This window comes from Mastomys coucha, unplaced genomic scaffold (genome assembly GCF_008632895.1).
Source record: "Mastomys coucha isolate ucsf_1 unplaced genomic scaffold, UCSF_Mcou_1 pScaffold9, whole genome shotgun sequence".
NCBI classification, from domain to species: domain Eukaryota; kingdom Metazoa; phylum Chordata; class Mammalia; order Rodentia; family Muridae; genus Mastomys; species Mastomys coucha.
In genome coordinates, this window is record NW_022196915.1 from 59574850 (window position 1) to 59595332 (window position 20483).

The 20483-nt window shown below is 43.0% G+C and overlaps 1 protein-coding gene across 13 annotated transcripts in view; it reads left to right on the plus strand.

Annotated features, from left to right (window-relative positions):
- Positions 1-1781: 1781 nt before the first annotated feature.
- Positions 1782-20483, plus strand: part of Rcbtb2 (RCC1 and BTB domain containing protein 2) — a 43180-nt gene continuing 24478 nt past the window's right edge. The window contains exons 1-5 of one of the 13 annotated variants that reach the window (XM_031360945.1): positions 2074-2469; positions 12922-13004; positions 16396-16489; positions 16904-16967; positions 20105-20162. Coding sequence is in view for 10 of the 13 variants with exons in the window: in XM_031360937.1 (XP_031216797.1) it covers positions 16926-16967 (42 nt within the window). In the remaining 3 variants the exon portion in view is untranslated. Of the gene's footprint in view, positions 1874-2073; positions 2470-2654; positions 3678-10090; positions 10113-10133; positions 10153-12921; positions 13005-16395; positions 16492-16903; positions 16968-20104; positions 20163-20483 lie in introns of those variants that run through there. The other 12 variants (XM_031360937.1, XM_031360944.1, XM_031360947.1 and 9 more) reach the window with 12 other exon arrangements.

The following is a 20483-nucleotide window of genomic DNA, read 5'->3' on the forward strand; positions in this document are numbered from 1 at the left end:
GTCTGCCTGTCTGAAGTCTCTAGATACATATTAAGCAAAGCATGCGAACAAGATCACTGTTTCAGGCTTGATACAGGCTGATGTTAAACTGGTGCAAATTAGACCACAACATTGTACTATAAACATCTACAATACTCAGAGCCAAAACCTGCCTGTTGAAACCCGCTTTGCTCCTCCTGTCCTAGCACTCCATCCTCGATCTTGGTCTTTGTTCTTAAAACACTGGGAAAGGCTACTTTAGAGCACACCACTGACCAGAAATTTGTGCAGTAGTCAAAGAGCATTTTGTTCCAGTAACTAAGGCTACTGAATTGTCATCTGGGCACCTTGCTGTCTTAGGCACAAGGAAGAAAGAGCTGAAGAAACTAAAATGTCACTTGCCCTTTTGGGGAGGGGTCCAGATGTTTTCTTTTCCCTCAAGCTTTACATAGAGCAGTGAAAGGGGTCACTTCCCGAGCCTATCACTAGACAGGTACCCTGTGAACAGACTGTGTGCTACCCCCGCTCCATGACAACTCTGCCTTCTAAGACAGATGGCCACAAATCCCTCTGAACTTAACTCATCAAAAACTGAAAAGGGGTTAACCATGGCAGTGCATGCCTACAACCGCAGCTCAGGGATTGGTTAGTACCAAGAGTTCAAGGTCAGTTTTAGCCATTTGGTCTCTAAAAACTTTTTGGGAAGGAGCTGTGTATATAATTGCATCACCTAAAGCACCTGCTTCAATTTCAGGTCTCATGGTCCATCGACATCATACTCCCTCACATTACCATGGGGATGCAGCAACTGTATCCCTGTACTTCTTAGATATACTCTTAAGAGGTTTACTCTTGAGTGAATGTAGCCATTTACTAACGTTTCTTTGATCAAAAGGACTGTTGAATTTTATATCATTTTAAATAGCCAATCGAAACTTGCCTACTTCTTTGACTTATTTATAAGAATAACTTTCTTACCATTGTAATATATTTATGCCACTGAAAAGTCCCCGCACTGATCCTGGCACTTATTGTTGGCTCCTATTTAACGGTATTTTATTTAGGATTAAAAAACATGTCATCTTTGTCAGGCTTTGTTATCAGCATGTTTTGTGAGATATTAAACAGTCAAATGCTCCACTTTAAAGGCAAAGATTTGGAGCCCATAAACTACTACATGACACACAAATCTCACATTTTTTTCTGGCCTTCCACATCTAGTCCTAATTTCATTTTCTCTTCTCCTTAAGCCCAGTCCACTGTTACACTAAGTTCACAAACTGTTGGTGTTCAGCCTAAGCTGAGCTTTCAAACTTTCCAAACAGTGAACTTGCTCAAGACAAAGGATCATGCCCGCCTCTTCCAAAAAGTCTTTTGTGGATCCTGTGACCCAGCTTGCAGTTAGTTACACTGCTACGGCCTTTATTATCTGACCCACTTTTAAAAGTAATTTGGAAAGAAACCACATGGTCAAGAGGTAAAAGAGGCCCCATGGAATGAAGAGATGGATTGAGTCACCTCTAATCGTATGGCCAGAGGCATATTAGCCAAATCTCCATTGTCTTCCCCTAAACTGTCTGATATAAGCACAATGTTTTAATATATTTATATGCTGTGATGGCAAAATCAAGCAAGAGGAGGAGGGAGGGAGGCTACGGGAGTTTGAGGCTGACCCTATTCCCAAACTGTAACATTATTCTCTTAGCAATTTCTAGCGTACACTGTTCGTAACTGTAGCCACTATGGAGCACAGCAGCTTTCTTTCTGAGCTTGCTCCTCCTAACTGAAATTTGATCACTAGCCCCACAGGCTCCCTTTTCCCTAGTCCCAGTAACCACCTCTCTACTCTCTGTTGGCTCGACTTGACTTTTTCAGGGCTCCTTAAATGAGATCCGTAAGTATTTTTGTGCCGCGTGCCTACTCTGCTTAACACCCTCCGGGTTCATTCCACGTCGTCCCAGGTGACAGAATTCCCTTCATTTTAAAACCCGGACACCTCTCTGAGCCCTCAAACAACAGACAATGAGGTGGGCCTCCTGGATGGAGTTGGTAAAACTGGACTAGCGCGTGCAGGGACGAAACTGGCCTCTTATTTCGTAGCAAGCAGGAAAACCAACGCCTTTGAATGTGAGACCTAAAACTAAAGAGACACCGGTTTCCCGAAATCTGGGCACTAAGCTAGAAAACGGGGGTCCGGCACAGGGTCCCCAGAAAGGCCAGGGTCGCCGGTCTGGGCACAGGGGGAAAGAGGGGCGCAGCGCGCAACCCCCCTCCCTTCCTTCTCTTTGTCCCCTTCCCTAGCTCCCTTGAACTCTCCTCCCCTCCCCTGGATTCTCTTCCCGCTCCCGCGGCCCCCTCCTCCCCGCACGGCTGAACTCGAGCTCTGACCGCCGAGCCCGGCCGCTTCAAGGGGAGGCGCCAAGTGTCGGCTGTTCTTGGCCCGGGCCGAGCAGTCCAGACAGCCCGGAGCGGAGAGGACGCGGCGCGGAGGTAAGCCTGCGTGTGGGCGGCAGGCGCGGGCCGGCCCCGGGGGCGAAGGCAAAGCGGAGGCCTCAGCCTGCGGCGCCCGGCCCGGTGCGCAGCTGCTGCGGGGGCAGGGCGCAGCGCCAACCCACCGGGGCCGGGGCCCGGCGCGCACGCGCGAGCCCGTGGGCGAGGTCGCCGCCGGGGTTCTGAGTTCACGTCCCTTCCCCGGCCCTGGGACCGCGTAGCGTGGCGCATGCGCGCAGGCCCAGCCTGGGGTCGGCTTTGGAGTCGCCCCGAGGCAACGGCTGTAGGGTTCCCGCTTCCGGCTGCGGGGCCCCTGCCCCCTGTGTCTTCAACCCTTCCGCGCAAACGGCGCTGGCTAGCGGTGCGGTTTCCAGGTCTTTCCGCTCTTTCCCGCCCGCAGCCGCCTCGCTGACTCAATGGCGACACACGCTGTAGGCCTTTGGTCCCGAAGTGGAGGGATGGCGGGGAAGGCCTGGCCGACCTAAGGTTTCTCAGCCTGGCCTTCGAGCTCTGCTTAGGCCAGAAGTGGAGGGGTTTAGAGGTGAACAACTTTCCCGGTGCCCCTTCTTGGCGGCGATGGAACTTCCGCCCGAATTGAAGATAGGTTCACAGCCGACTTTTTGCCTTTCTTTACAAGGTAAAGATTTAGCTCGGACTGTAACAAAGGACGCAAATGCTTTCTAGCACACCCGGCGATTGCCCTGGCTGCCTGAACTAAGCTTGGCCATATTGGGCCACTTGAAGAGATTGTAGTGAAAAAAATCAGAGATTTAATAAATGTGGCCACGTTGGGAAAGGGAACAGAGAGAGGTTCAGCGACCCAGGACCTCTCAGAGGCCCTACTTGAAGTTTAGGTTTAAATCGTGAGCAAGGGATGGATGTGCAGAGCTGGCCTGGTCCAGGTGTGGTCCCGCCTGTCACTGACCCATCCTGTCTCAGCTTCAGTCACAATTCCTTGGAGTCCAAAGCTTGATACCTGAAAGGAGAGGCGAACGTGTTTCTCTTCAGAATATCTTCCATCCTTTCAGAACGGTTTTGGCGACGTAATATCTACTAAAGCCGAATAAAAGAGATCGAGTTCACAGTCCTGTAGAACTTGGTTCTTTAGTGAATTCCTGTGATAGTCACTGTTTAACGGTCATTGAGTCGGCTCTGTATTAGCACCTGCCCAGTAAAATCTGTCACCTTACTGGGGCAATGGCATGTAGGTAAGTCAGCTTCCAGGGCTTGTATGGAGAGTGTCTTAACAACGCCATAACTTCTGTGCTTTGTAGTCACGTGGTTATGAGTGAAACCGAAATATCCTGATACTTTCAACTTTTACCTATACACTGTAAAGTGCAGTGACATCTGTCACAGTGGCAGTGCTGTAGGCCTCAGAGCATTGAAGTATTTCACCCTAAAAGGGCTTCTCATTCACCAAAGGAAATGAAGAAGCCAGAATTTTTTATATAGGAGAAACTAACCAAATAACCTCTACAGATGTGCTCAGAAAAAACTCTATAGCCAACTTTCCATAGCCTTATATCGTGCAACCGTGGGTTCAACAAATCTTGAATTGGCAATATTAAGAAAGAGCCTTTACTGAACATACAGAATCTTGGGGAGGGGAATTATTATTATCAATAAAATATATCAATGTTTTAAAATTAATTTTTTCTTTTAAGACATGTACTTCACTAGCTCAGACTGGCCTGAACAACGTATTAGGGTAGCCCAGGTTGGCCTGGAATTCAAGAGTCTCCTGCTTCAGCTTCTCCAGTATTGAGATCACAGGCACCAAGCCTGGAGGAATAGCAACCACCCACACAGCATTTATACTAGGCGTTACTTCTAGGGCTGGCTGGAAGTACACAGGAGGGGTGTGCCTGGCTGTGTGCACAGTACAGTTTCTGTAAGTGACCTGAACATTGACAGAATATAGAATTGCTGGCATTTGGGTCTTGCAGCATTCTCACTCTACTCTGGCTTACTGTACCTTAATGTCCCCTAACATTAAGTCATGGGGATGACTAGTGTGATGCCACATCATGATTTCAGTGATCCCTAGAGGAGGTTTTGTGTGAGTCAGACAAATTTAAGCAGCCATTGGCTCTTGTCGATAGAGGACTTAGAGAAGACATGGATGAAGAGGGACTGTTTTAGGACATAAAGTGTGGTTCCCTTGAGGTCTTTCATTTAAATGAAGTAGATTACAGACACTCCATGGTCAAGCATTAAAAAAAGTATTACTCTATAGTATAGCTGCAGGGAACTCTATTCATTTCCCTTTGCCCATTGGAAATTGTCATATCTAATTTCAGTTTTAACAGATCTGAAGTGAAATCAAAATGCCTAGTAGATATTGCTATTTTCAAAGTTTGACATATTCCAGATCAGAACTGTTCAGGGAAGGGAGATGCGGAAAATAGTCATCAGTGTGCCAGAGAGGCGTTAAAGTCTCTGTCCAAGGCTGAAAACAAGCAGGTCCATGTGCAGATCCACTGCCCATCTGTAAAGAGTGTCCATAATGTCTGTCCTGGGATGCTTGAGGTGGTCCTCCTCGCTTTCCTTATCTGGAAGAAACATGTGTCTCTTTCAGGTGGTGACCTCGTTCTGAAAACGTGATCTGAAGGACATTGACAGTACAATAGATTATTAAGCATCAACCTGACACTCATGTGTGTTTTTAATATCTTTGGCTCATCTCATCTGAGCTAAGATGCATTGTTCTCCCCGCCCCCAACACAGTTTTGAGTTAACAAGTGCTGATGAATGATAGCTAAACTTCAAAGTTTTCTATATTGCGCCAAGTGCTTACACAAGGATCCCCAAGAGGAAACAAGTGGAGGTCGAGGATCCACTGCATTCAAGAATGATGTTGTAGAGCCAAGCCTTTAATAGGGTAATAGTTACCACATCTGTCAATACCTATTTAAGCATTGGACATATAAGAAAATTAAATCTCAAATGGACTTACAAATGGCTCTCTGGGTCAGCTCATGTCATTTATGCAGCAACGTAAAATATATTTTCCCACTTGTAGGTGGCATTTTGTTATCAGTGTTGAGCTCAATGATCTGAAGACTACCTCAGCATTGCTGGAGGCTGATTGACCCCAGTTTGTTATCAGTGTTGAGCTCAGTGATCTGAAGACTACCTCAGCATTGCTGGAGGCTGATTGACTCCAGTTTGTTATCAGTGTTGAGCTCACTGATCTGAAGACTACCTCAGCATTGCTGGAGGCTGATTGACCCCGAGACTCACCTTCAGATTTGGAAAGCAAGCAGACAGTTACAACAGTCAGTGCATGCCGGGGTCCAGCCTTGACACAGGATCGGAGTTCTCAACTGGAAGCAGGGATATCTGGAAGGCGCATAATAAATATACACAGACTACTTTTTTGGGTTCAAGCTGACAGGCTTTCAAGGCTTAAAGTTTCCCTCTCTTCTCTCTCTCTCTCTCTCTGCTCTCTTTCTTGCTCATTTGCCCTCAGCTTGAGGCTGCACACACACTGCATTCTGCACACTCTGCTTTTCTCCTATGCATTTTTTCTTTCTTGAAGTCTCACAATCATACACACCTCTGTATGTTCCCCTTTCACTCTCACACACACTCTTCATATACATCTCACACACACACCACATACACTCTCCTTTCACTCACCCACACTCTCCATATACACCTCACATTCTCACTTCACTCACTCTTCACATTCTCTTCTCATGTTCTCTCTCTAACACTCTTCATTCTCTCTCCACATTCACCTCACATACTCCTCACTCGATCTCTACATGCTCACTGCTCGCTCTCTGCATTAACTCTCTACTCATGCTCATCGCCTTTTTCTTGCCCCAGTCTTCTATTGATACTCCAAAAGCAGGTAAAAAAAGACATTGTATAATCATTGCCAAATCAAATACAAAAAAATAGCCACATCCCACAAAGAATCAAGAATTACAATTGTTCCCCAAAGTTTCAAGATTCCCTATTCCCAGGCCTATAGCCAAAATAATAATAATTAAAACTCGTCATTATTTAAACTTTAACTTATGATACTTCAGAGCTCCGAGGCCAGCTACTTGAATTTTCTTGTGAAGCTCTAATGATAAATGACATGGGCAAAGCTGCAAGTTAACCCTTAACTCAATCGTTCCACTAGCTTTCTGCTTCTGCACATTGCACACATTGACTCTCCTAAGAGTCCCAGTGTTTTGACTTAGTTTCACTAATATAAGACTTTACATATTCTATACTTGCTTATCCAGAAACCACTCTCAAATGTTGTACAACTTATTTCATAACTTCAATAGTTTTTTTTCCTTTCTGGTGGTCCTAGTGTTGGCTCTATTTCATTTTCTAATAATTTCTTCAAACTTTCTTTGCAAGTCAAGCATTAATCTGGAACTACCATTGTGCAGTTATTACATTGTTTTTCAAGATGAGAACACACCAGCATTCACCTGGGCCATGAGGACTGTGCTGTGCTGTGCCCCATGCCTCAATTTTTTAATTGTTTAAGAATCATTACATCAAGGAACATCTAGTTTCCCAGAATTCACCAGAGCAGAAGGAGAAAGAAGAAAGTCAGATATAATAGAACAATTATGCACACCAAGGCCAACTGAAAAACAGTCACTCACAAATGAAATGTATACAGCCCTTGTCCAAGGCTAAGGTTAGGAGAAATGGGAACAACTGATTTTAGAAAGACTTGCTGCAGACTACTGAGATCTCTCCATCCTGGCCTACTGCAGGCAGTCCCTTATTTCAGTTGGCTGGTCCCCTGCAGAGATGTGTCTCCTGCTTCTCAGGGTCCCAGATGCCATCCTTTTCTACAAGGAGCTGCTGCAGGCTTCTGAGATATCTCCATCCCAGTCTACTGCAGACAGTCCTTGTAATTGTATGCTGTCCCCAGCAAGTGCACCCCTCTCCCTCTCCGTATGCACTGGGTGGCACTTCCTTTGAGAGTGGCTGGCTTTCCCACTGCTCTGGCATAGTTCTGTCTACCTGGTTATACACTCCGGTGCACCTAGCAGCTGGCTAGTTGTAAAAGCATCCTGTAAAAACCCCATTGACAGTCACTTTTATTTGCTTGATGTAACTGGGAGCCATACTGCCTCTGTCTGGTAAGCTGAGCTAGTCCTGGAAGCTTCTAGTTCCATACAATTTTTATCTAGGCCTAGAATGTTTTCAGCCTCTGAAACTTAATGCTGAATAAACTCACCCTTCCTGGTTCTTTCTGATTGCTGGTTGGCTGATTCCACTCAGATGTTCTGGCACAAACTCCCCTCAACGCTGACTGTTTCAATCTGACTTCTCTCTGGGCCTCTGACTGAATTGTTCTGCTTGGCCTCATATGCTTGGCAATATGTTCTTATCTTCTGCTCCTTCTCATTATCTGTCTTGTTCTGTCTTCACCTATCTCCAGCTTGTTGTCTCTACAAAACTATAACTTCCCTGGTAGAGCTGCTTCCTCCTCTCTGCTCTTCCCTCTTAGGTTGCCTCTCTTTCCTCTCATGAGTTGGGTGTATTCTGTCTCTGACTCATCACTTTGTCTGCCACTCAATTGGAAGTCATTTTCAAATATGGCTGCTTCCTTCTAGAAATTAACTTTACTTTCATTGTTTGGGATCAAAGATGTACTAAGAGTGTGTCTGTATTCCAGCCAGAGGAATTAAATGTGTGTGCTAAGGACTGAGCCACACCACAACTAGAAATTTTATTTTTCAGTAAATAACACAGTTTTAGGGCTCACAGTGTGATCAAACATCTTGCAGCAGTTAGATGTTTTTTACTGTTATCATTTGTGATTGCGAGCATCTCATTCAAGAGGAGCTGAATTATAAACAATGCAATTGACCAACTGAGGCTGTGTTTTGTCACTTTATATACTTACATTACCTGTAACTCAGGGATGATACTAAAAAAAGACATGAATGATACTGTTTGATTACTCAGTAAACATGTTTGGGGACCCCATTGGCATTGGCTTTGTCCGCAACTTCCTTATATGCTGAGTCTGAAAACCCTGCTTCCCTCCACCGCCTTTCTTTGACTCAGGAGCTTCTCAGATGGAAGAACTTGCCAGTAGCATTGAGTTCTGTATCACAAGGAAAATAGATTTTGTCCCTCAAGCGTGACTTTAGAGCTGATCTCATGGAATTGAATTTAAAAGAAAATCTTAGATTTCCCTGAAGAAATCCTCTTTTTTATTTTCTTCTGAAATTACTTCTAGTAGATAACTATAAGCATTTAGAAGCCTCTGGTCAACCGTTAGCTCCTCAGGCTGTTTGCAGCACTTGAGAGGTGGCTCTTCCTGCCTTCACAGTTCTGTTCTTTTACACATGTTTCCACTTCCTGGAAATGCAGGCAGTAAGACAGTATTTGTATGTGACTTAGGCAAATGAACATGTGTTCCATCATCACCTTTACATCACTGTGTGTCCCTTGTTTCTGAGTAATGTACCACATTGTGCTGCAAACAACTCATTAATAACGATTATTTCACTAACAGCCTTCTTTGTAGGGATGTGGTATTCATGCTGTTCTCTTCAAGGACTAGGAAGGAGTATGTTGGGCATGTTATACTCTTTTTATCTACCAGTCTTCAGCTGTGTTGTTACTAACAGTGTAGAAAAACTTGCAAAATATAATATATTCAAATTAGGAGTTGTTTGTCTCAAACAAGGATAATTTAGAAACAAGCTATCAAACTGTACAAGTTTAAGAAAACAGCTAGAATTAAAAAACCAGATACTCCTGGTTGATACTCATTTGGCTTTGCAGAATTACTAGTGAATCATTGGAACATGGGCTCCTGGGTTTCCAGCTATGAGCCTTGGAAAGTGAACACAGGGGCAGGACCTTCCTCTGGTAGAAGGTCTTCCTTTCTCATTTTGGTTTGTATCTCAAGGAGCAAACAGTGATATCCCATAATGTTATTTTTATTACTTTAAATAAAATGAGAAGATATAGGGGAAACTGTTTGCAAAGCGTACTGTGGAGTATATGTATGAGCCAAGTCATATAGCCTACTACAGAGTATATAAATGAGCCAAGTCCTATAGCCTGCTATGGAGTATATGTATGAGCCAAGTCATATAGCCTGCAGGAGTTGGAGGGCGCGGAAGCAGTGAAATTCCATGCAGTAGAATAGTAAGGGCACCCACTGTTGTACCCACTACTGGAAACAACTTACCAACAGTGTGACACTGTTACTCTGAAGAGTTGTCCCAATATGGATGTCCGCCTCTACTCTGTCCTCTGGAAACACTGCCTTTCTGAACAAAAAAGGGGGACTCCTGGAAGCTAGTAGAGAGCAGAAATAGCAAGCATTTTTGTTATCCTAGCATTACTGATATTAAACACTTCTTTTTCTAGCTCAGCTTCTCTTTGCCAGGCATTTAGAATGTTGTATTGTGTTGTATTGTTCTATTGTATTAATTTATTTTTAAAATAGCAGAGGAAATCTTGGTTTGTAAGTCATCATTATCAATATTCTATGAAATTCATGTGTTCCTGGTAAAGGCAAAGTCAAAATGGTGGTACTCTGATTTTAATATTGGCTAACATTATCCCATTTACAGGCTGGCCTCCAACTGACAACGTAGCTGGCTGAGGATGGCCTTGAACTCCGATCGTCCTAAGGACAGGGATTATGTGTGTGTACTAGCACAGTGACTCTGGCTGATTGGAAAAGTGGTAGTATACAAATTCATTGTTGTAATTACAAGGGATCGTTTAACTTTGGCATCATCTTCATCAAAACTTTTCTGTGAGAACTCTCATCAAAGCCTAGCCATGATTTATGTTGTCATGCACAGTACATTAACTGAGGGTTGTTTTCTCTGTGTCCTTAAACTTTATCAAGTGGTCTGTTACACCATTTGTATTATTTGTGATATAGTGATTCATTCAACATTGCTAAATCTAGAAAATTATTTTTAGAGATTTATTTTTGAATGTGTATAAGTGTGTGTAGGTGTGTACGTGTGTGTGAGGGTTCTTGTAGAGATGGAAAGAGGCCATTGGATCCCTTGCAGCTGGAGTACAGGCAGTTGTGAGCTGCCCACCGTGGTGCTGGGAACCAAGTTCTCATCCTCTGGGACAGCAGGAAGCCGAACTCCTAACTGCTGAGCCATCTCCCCAGCCCCTAGAGAATCTATGTTGGTTGATGTATGGTATGTCTGTCCAACAGGTTGTCAGTCCTGTTGGTAGATTTGTTCATCCTGATTTTTTTTTTTTATTATTCCTTAGGAGTTTTTCTCTGGTTTGCTACTACTGTAGGGTCTAAGTAGGGCATCTTTTCAAAACGGTGAAGTCATGTTAACCACATTCTCTTTTTTTTGTTTGTTTGTTTGGTTGGTTTTTTTGAGACAGGGTTTCTCAGTGTAGCCCTGGCTGTCGTGGAACTCACTCTGTAGACCAGGCTGGCCTTGAACTCAGAAATCCACCTGCCTCTGCCTCCCAAGTGTTGGTACTAAAAGTGTGTGCCACTACTGCCTGGCAACCACATTCTCTTTTACATTGAAATAGTATGGAGTGACATAGGATCGTGGCAGGCAGAATAGCCTAGCAGGATAACAAAGATTCACTGTCTCATGTAGGAGGGGTGAGAATTATTTAATGAAATGATGTATTAGTCAACTTTGTGTTGCCTAAACGCCTAAGGAACACCTTCAAACAGAGGAAAGTTTACTTTAGCTCACAGTCTCAGGCCTCTTGCTTTTGGCACATTCTAGCTGGAGCGCATGGTAGAGCTGAACTGCTTCCTCATGGCAGCCTGGAACTGGAGAGAGAGAAGACCAAGGATAAGATATGTCCTATGGCTGGAGAGGTGGCCCCGTGGTTAAGAGCACTGGCTGCTCTTCCGAGGGACTTGGATTCAATTCCCAGTACCAACATGGCTGCTCAAACCATCTCTAACTTCAGTCTCAAGATCCAGCGCTGTCTCCTGGCCTCTTTGGGCACCAGGCAGATATATGTTTCTTTCTTTCTTTTTTTAAATTAGCTATTTTCTTTATTTACATTTCAAATGATATTTCAGTTCCCCTCCAAAAAAAACCCTATTCCCTCCCCCCGCCCCCTGCTCACCAACCCACCCTCTCCTGCTTCCTGGTCCTGGCATTCCCCTATATATGTTTCAAAGACAAGCATACACATAAAACCTATACACGTAAAATTAAATACATACACTCGTGCGCGCGTGCACATACACACACACACACACACACACACACACACACACACATACATACACACACACACATCCTTCCAGGGCATTCATTCAATGACTGCTTCCTCCAACTAGCCCTTCCTCTTAAAGGTATCTACCATCTTCCAGGAGCCCATGGAGCTAAGATTCCAGCAATTAATCTCTTGATAAGATTGGAGCCTTCACAATCCAGTTGCCTCCCAAAGCCCACCTCCAAACACTGCTACACTTGGAACCACACTGAACGCATGAGTTTTGGGGGTAAATGTGTGAAATTCATTCCATGTGTCCATTATGCATCTAATTAATTAATGATTAATTGGGAACCAAACATTGTGGAGCTGTTCTTCAGAGTGCAGACTGACTGAACTAATTTGTGTGCCTTTTGCCCCTATACAAGTACGCCACTGTCCCCAGGTGCTGTGCCTCGTTAGTTTCTGAGGGTTGAGCTCACTGTGTTTGTTGTCTCTGATGAATCCTGTGATGCCCATGAGCATCTTTAGCCCCTTGGCAGCAGTCACTTCTGGCTGCTGCAGCCATCTTCTCCCATGCTGTGCCTGTCATAGCTTACATTTCTCCCACAAATCTATACTCTTTGTGGTCTGTGTATCCATGTCTTACTTAAGGAAGCTCTCGCTGGGTGAGAGGCATAGGTTTATAAACATAGCATTGCGGAGGTTGATTCAGAGAGATTCCAAGTTTGAAGCCAACGTGGGCTATATAATGAGTTAGTTGTTGGCCAGCTTGTGCTATACAAAAGGACCCTGTTTCAAAAACAAATAAAAATCTTCCTGTATATGTGAAAATGTGAAGTTTGGCTTGTTTATATTTTATGTGGCTTCTTTTTTGTTGATGAGTTTATTTTGTGCCTGGATATACCTTATGTACTCAGAGCAGAGGCAGGGGATCTAGAGTTCAATTTACGTGGTGAATTTCAGGCCACTCAGGGCTACATAGTGAGACTCTGTCTCAAAAACCCAAAACTGACTTTGTTAATATTTATTTTTGCATTTGTTTCATTGTTCACACTGTTAAAACCCTGTTTTAAGCTTATAAGAAGTATGATATCTAGAAGTTGCATTTTGTAATTTTAATATTTTCTATCTATGTGCCTCTACTGCTATTTTTTTAATAAGAGAGATGATACAATTTAAGAAACATTTCCCTTAAAGAAAATAATAGATTGTTAACTTTGGAAAATTGTATATTTTCTTTCTTCAATTTCTCTAATAGAATTTCTATGTTTATATTTTTAGTCACGTTAACTTTTTTCTGGAAGACAGCTTTACAAGAATCTAGTCGGACCAAATTTCAGGTTCCAGAACATTCCATCAACCAGGTACAGACACTTGTGGAGGGAATGTTCTAGCCACTCTGTGTAAGGTGACTGGGATGTACAAGGGAAGACTATGATCCAGCAGTAGGAGCAGGCAGACCAGCTGTGGCCTTGTGACATGATGTCATCATTTATAAGGATCTTGCTTGAGGACCACACCAGTTACAAAAAACCTCACCCAACATATCTCAGAATGTTTTTGGTAATTTTGCACTCATTGCTGGCCTCTGACCCAGGCTTGTGGCCAATGGTTGGTAGGTTGGGTATGACTGCTGAGAAGGTCTAAGAGCTTGGCAGCACTCCTGGGTTTCATTCTTTTTTTTTTTTTTTTTTTCTTCCCAGACAGGGTTTCTCTGTATAGCTCTGGCTGTCCTGGAACTCACTCTGTAGACCAAGCTGGCCTCATACTCAGAAATCCACCTGCCTCTGCCTCCCAAGTGCTGGGATTAAAGGCATGCACCACCACTGCCCTGCTCATTCTAAGTTCTGGTCTAACAAATATTGGTCAGGTCCCTGAAACATCCTAAAGACAGTGATTGTACCTTCTTTCTATGATTATGGTCTGGATATTGCAGAGAACAAATGAAGGACTATGGCACACTCTAAATGTCAGTGTTCCTCACACCAGGCATGTGGTTTATAGGACTGCTAGTCATAGTAGAAGAGTCATGCAGGTGACAGAGACAGCTACAACCCCCACCCCACACACACACACACACACTGTAGCCCAAATGGGGCCAACTGGGAAATCAGTTTTCTCTGTCATAGTTGTTACTTTGACATGGTGGAGAACAAGTCTACCACCCTTTTAAAAATAAAACTAAATGTGTTTATATTATATCATATTAGTAATTTTGTCTTGAGTTATTTTTGAATTTTGACTAACTCTGGATACATGAAATTATGTTAACATTATGGTTCATCCTGATTGGCTCTTATGAATACTTCCTCTATGAATATGTAATTTCCTTATGCCATGCATAGTTACATTTTAACCTGACCAGTTTAATAAACAGAATGGACTATTCTTTCTTTTTAAAATTAGATATTTTCTTTATTTACATTTCAAATGATATCTCCTTTCCCGGTTTCCCCTTCAAAAAACCCCTATTGCCTCCCCCCATCCCCCTGCTCACCAACCCACCCTCTCCCACTTCCTAGCCCTGGCATTCCCCTACACTGGGGTATAGAACCTTCACAAGACCAAGGGCCTCTCCTCCCATTGATGACCGACTAAGCCATCCTCTGCTATACATATGCTGCTGGAGCCATTAGTCCTACCATGTATACTCTTTGGTTGGTGGTTTAGTCCCTGAGAGCCCTGGGGGTACTAGTTAGTTCATATTGTTGTTCCTCCTAAGATGCTGCAAACCCTTCAGCTCCTTGGGTCCTTTCTCTAACTCCTTCACTGGGGACTCTGTGCTCAGTCCAATGGATGGCTGTGAGCTTCTACTTCTGTATTAGTCGGGCACTGGTAGAGCCTCTCAGAAGACAGCTATATCAGGCTCCTGTCAGCCAGCACTTGCGGACATGGATGGACTGTTCTTACCAACATTCTTAAGGAGTTGATTATACTTACAATGATCAAAGAAAGATACAGCAAAGAGCCATTTTTTCCTACATATAACTCTCAGGATTCCTAGGCACTGACCTTAGGACACACAGAGGTTCCCCTGGCTGCTGGCAGTGAGGGCGAGGGTGAGGGTGAGGGTGAGGGCAAGGGCAAGGGTGAGGGTGAGGGCAAGGGCGAGGGCGAGGGTGGCGGGGGATGGGGGGTGGGGGGGTGGCTACCTCTGTCTGCTCCTTCTATGTCTCTCTACTGCCCTCCTCCCAACTGTGAATTCCTTTCCTCTACTCTTCCTCATCATTGTGTTCCTTGTCTCTTCTTATTTTTATTTCTGTGATGCTGGCATTGAACCTGGAACCTCACCCGTGTGCTCTCATTGAGCTACACCCCTAAGCCCAAATTTCTCTTCTTTTTAAAAATTTCTTATTCTAGTAAATTTAGTCTTGAATATGGAAAAGGTATTTCCAGTTAGGTTGAGGCTGCAAGAGAGGGTAGGGGCACCCTTAGTGTTTCTCAGTGGTCGCAGTGCTTGCTCTGCATGTACAAAACCCAAGGTCTGATGCCCAGTCCTGGGGTGTGGGAGGGAGCCTAAGTAGACATGCCAGTCTCTAACAGAAAGGCCCTATTTTCCAGAACTTGGAACATAATGTGTATGTGTCATATGTCCTTGTGGCTCCAGTAACAAAGAACCGTGGTCTCCTCTCTGAACAATCTTGCCAGTTAATAGAGAAAATAAGTCACACAGTGTGAGGGAGAACATGTGGAGAGTTGCAAAGAGGGAAGTGCTGTAGAAATACAAAGGCAGCCTATTGGGTGAGTCAGCAGTAATAGTTACGGTAGGGTTTAAAGACAATTAGGGTTTCAGCAATCTGCCAGTGCTGGATTCCATGATGTTGATTAACTAGAGCAAAAATATTTCCCCAAGTCAAATCATGTAAGTTTACAAGAGAAAAACTTCAAGTTCTCAAGTTCTGGTTTTAGATCTGCAAATGATCTGCCCCTGAATTTCACCTTCCGCCCCTAAGTAAGCTTTTAAATATAAGCAGGTCCTTTTAAAACTGACTTTTCAAACCTTAGAAAGAATTCGTTGTCATTGTCTGAAATTCAGATTTAATGAATGCATTATCCTTTATAAGACCTACTTACAATTGAGAAAAAAATTACCAATTTCATCAAGAACATGTAAAACACTGACAAGGAGCATGGTAACATTTGACCACAGTTTGATCACTTTTAATCTATCTTTTTTGACTTACTTTTAGCTTGACTGAAGCGAATACCAGAGAAGACACTATGATAGTCATACTGCAGTGAAGGAATCAGAGCAAACCTAATACATTAGAAAACAGTGTCCATTACTAGATTGTTTGTTTGTTTGTTTGTTTTCTGAGACAAGGTTTCTCTGTGTAGCCCTGGCCATCCTAGAATTCATTCTGTAGATCAGGCTGGCCTCAAACTCACAGAGATCCACCTGCCGCTGCCTCCTGAGTGCTGGAACTAAATACAGTTTTATTAAATTGACTTTCAGAGGGAAACACTACTTCATTTATATTGTGATTGAACCATAGTGAAGAGTCTGCATGTCTTCCATTAGGGCTGCCCTGCTGTCACCTCAGCTCCCCTTGTCACTTTGATCTGACAGCAGGAAGTTATTAAGCAAAGAATATTTAGTGATCTTGCTACATACTTGGTAGCTTCTATTTCAGACTTGTTGTTGTTGTAGTTGTTGTTGTTGTCATTAAAGTCCAGGGTGACAAAGCTACATTCATTCCTTCAACGGCTCATTCATTCATTTCATTCATTTCTCCTTTGTTTTTTTTTTTTCAGCTTAGCAGATCATCCATTCTTCAGGAGCTGAAAGCTGATAAGTCACTTCTTCACCGTGATTTGAAACTTTCCAGTCTCAGAAAAGCTGACCAAGGTGTAGATTTTTTTTTCTCTATCAATAGAAAAGTCATATGTGAGATGGGAATTCCTGTGCACTTCCTTGTAGACAGGACCTGTTTCTGCAGGACGGCCTTTCCAGACTTCAGAGGTTGCTTCCCCTAGGAGCTCCTGAACAGTGAAAACCACTTGTAGGACTTACAGTTGTTGACTCCTGTGCTAAAGTCCTAATTTCGCTGTCACCTGCTCAACATATTGGGACTTATTTTCCCTGTTAATTAGAAGTAACATAATTTTGTTGGTCTGGCACAAGGTCTTCCTCTGTTGCCCAGGTGTCTCTAATTCCTTGGCCTCCCAAATGCTGAGGATATAGGAACCTGCTTAATACAGCAGTTTCTGTGTGCCTTCATCTGGCCTGGCCTCCTGATTTTACCACATACTTTTTCCTCAGGGACTGCACAGGACTGATCCATATGGAAGAAGAACTGCCTGGGTTCTATGGAGAAAGTGGCAAGGTTAGAAAAAAGCATGCCTTGTAGCTTTTCTGTTACATGAAACATAACCACTGTTCACCTGGTGAGGGGAGCAGTGAGATCCTAGAAGTCTTTCTAGGAGATACTGGCAGTGTGGCCCTTACATACCAATACATAATCGAATGGGGACATAGGATGTGGATGGGGCCAGCAAGGAACTGATGTCACCTAGGAGGTTGAGAAAGGGTTTCCTGGGATGGTAGCCTTTGAATTGATAAGGACATAAGCTTCTCTTCACAGATGACTGCTAAAAGGCTGTGTTTAAATAATGTTTATGCCTTTCTCAAATATTAAAAGACAAATAAAAATAGTCATAGAAGATCTGCTTCCAACTCACCATGCTCTTTTGTTCTTTCCCATCACATCTGAACATTACAGTCAACCAGCTTAAGTCAATGCAATAACCAGTGATACTGTTTCCCACCCAATATCCAGTGGATACTGTTTCTCACCCAGTATCCAGTGATACTGTTTCCCATGCAGTATCCAGTGGATATTGCTTCCCATCCAGTATTCAGTGGATACTGTTTGCCATCCAGTATCTAGTGAATATTATTTCCCATCCTATATCCTGTGATACTGTTTGCCATCCAGTATCCAGTGGATATTATTCCCCATCTAGTATCCAGTGGATATTGTTTTGCATCCTATATCTTATAAATATTGTTTGACATCCTGTATCTAGTAGATATTGTTCCACATATTTCAGCCTACCTATTGATTGCTATCTTGTGCCTTATACTAATTCTACAAACAATATGCTCACCTCCATGAAACAGTTTAATATTGACTTACTTTCTTTGCCATTTTTTTACTTGAAAAAATAAAAGAAGTAAAATTCAATAAATTATAATAATTATATAAAGCTAGCATAGTGGCTATCACAGCCTCACTTTTGAAATTCAAACACATGCTGACATGAATGTTATGGGTGAATCCTTGTAGGACTTTATAAAAGTAGTTTACAAACTACTGATGGAGATTGAGAAACTTACAAGATGTAGTAAAGGACTGACTGCAGAGATGGCACAGCAATCAGGAGTGCCTGTTGCTCTTGCCAAGGACCAGAGTTTGGTTCTCAAACCCTTGGCTCACAATCGTCTATAACTCCAGCTTCAAAGGACCTAAGGTCTCTGCTCGTCTCCATGACCATATGTGCCCGCCCCTTACACACACACACACACACACACACACACACACACACACTTACTTAAAATGTGTTAAAAAAAATTCCTAGTTCCTTCTGGGAACAGATTTCATAAAATTAAACAAATGAATTCACAGAAACGGCAGTGAAGTTACCTTGTTATATGCAAAATGTTACTTCTAGGAAGTCTTCAAAAGGTGAGGTATCGCATTTATCTTTTTAAGACATTGTTTTACTAGGCAGGCCCAACATGTTGTTTTGATTTTTCTGTATAGGCTGTAGTTTAAACTGAATTGTGACAGCTTGCTCGTTTGCTGTGCTCGGACAGCGGATTTCTCAGTAGATACAGAGCCTGTTTATTCCAGACCATACACCGAGACTAACAGGATGTATCTTAGTCTCTAATTCATGGCAGGTGAATTTCCTGTAGTATATTTTCTTTGTCACGGTTGACATCTCATTACTTGCATTTTGCAAAGAGATGCTTGCTACAGGTAGGGACAGTGGATAGGAGGTGAATTAAGTAGTATAAGAACTCCAAAGGAAGTGACTGTGTAGTTGGGAGGGTACCTGGATCACCAGGGAACTAAATTCCAGAGATACTATCGTAATGATGAATATTGCGAGGCTCTTATTTTCTGGAAGAGTTCAGTTCCCTACATTTTCTTGCTCATGACCATTTGTCTTAGGATTTCTGCTCTGTGAAACAGCATCATGACCATATGCAAGTTAAGGAGAAAGGAGTTTATTTTTATTTAGAGTTTCTCATCACAGAGCACCACTGAGGAAGCCAGGCCAGATGCTCAGTGCAAGAGCTTGAAGGCAGGAGCTGATGTAGAGGCCATGTAGGGGTATGGTTTACTGGCTTGCTTCTGGCTTGCCCAATTTGTTTTCTTATATACCCCAGGCCCAATGGTGGCACCATCCACAATGGGCTGGCCCTCCCATATCAGTCATAAATCAAGAAAATGTCCTACAGACTTGCTTACAGGCCAAGGAGACATGTTCTTGCTTAAGATTCCCTCTTCACAGATGACCCTATCTATTGTGCCAAGTTGATACAAATACTGGCCAACACATCAGCTCTTCAGACAATCCCTCACCTGACAGTGGAAGACTAAAATGTAGACATTTCTGGCACACAGAATGGTGTACACATGATCGAGGCTCCTACATGTGCTGTGCAGTAAATCTTTGAATGTTGTGTCTTGTGAGATGGATCTTTTATGGCTGCTGCCAAGCATCTGTCTGTCTAGCAGATTTGAAAAGCAATAATAGACTCACATGCCTATTTGTGCCTACTTTGCATTAGATTGTGACCTCCTAGGAAGGAATGGTGGTGTCTTGTTTTGTGTCTTTAATTCAGTGATTCTATCATACCTGACATTTTCCTGCCCAGTAGCATTTCTTAATAAATGTAGGACTGCAGATTGCATGAACCTCATTCACACACTGGAATCTTAGTGTTCAGAACTTCGTGATCTGGGTACTATGCATATCTATACAAGCTGATCAAGAGATGGTTCACAGTAATCAGTTGTAGACAAGTGTTTAGGAAGTGGTTAGAATTTACAACTTGATTCTTGGTATCCAGAAAGTCACTTGATTTTGTAGCAAAGGAGCCAGGATAAAATCTTAAAGTATGCTTGAAAGGAAAAACAGCTGAGGTCATAAGTAACCAGTTACTGCATCTTGACAGTGCACATCAAGCAGCCATCAAGGACTCTGTGAGGGTGGTACACTATGCCCTGAGGGGACATTTTAACTCATCACTCAGGTGTACAAGCAGGGGCCGTTGTTCTCATGCACCTTGAAGGAAGGTACCGACCTTGTGGGATTATGTAGTGAAATCTATGTCCTGATTACTGTGAAGACTAGACATAATATATAAAAGCCATAGAAGACCACTAATAGCATCTCCATTAGATTCTTTATGCCACATTTCAAATTTTACTCTTCTTAAAATTTACAGAAGGAAAACAAATTAAGCAGACCTCATAGGAAATAAGATTCCTTCATGATATGAGGAGGTAGGTACTTTAAAATAGAATCTAAGGTTAGAATCTCACAGCACAGGTCTGTTGTCTGGGAACCAGCTTTGAGCAAGTCACTCTTCTTCCAGGAGACAAAATACATAGAAAGAATTCGGGTTTTATGTTAAAACTCTTTGATTTCCAAGTTAATATAATGTCATCCTATAAAGTCTTCAGTTTCCTGAAATAATGAGTGTAGGGACCTAGTAATGAGTGTAGGGACCTGTAGCCCAGATCTTTGCAGTTTCTTCCGCCTCTTCTTCTTCTTCTTCTTCTTCTTCTTCTTCTTCTTCTTCTTCTTCTTCTTCTTCTTCTTCT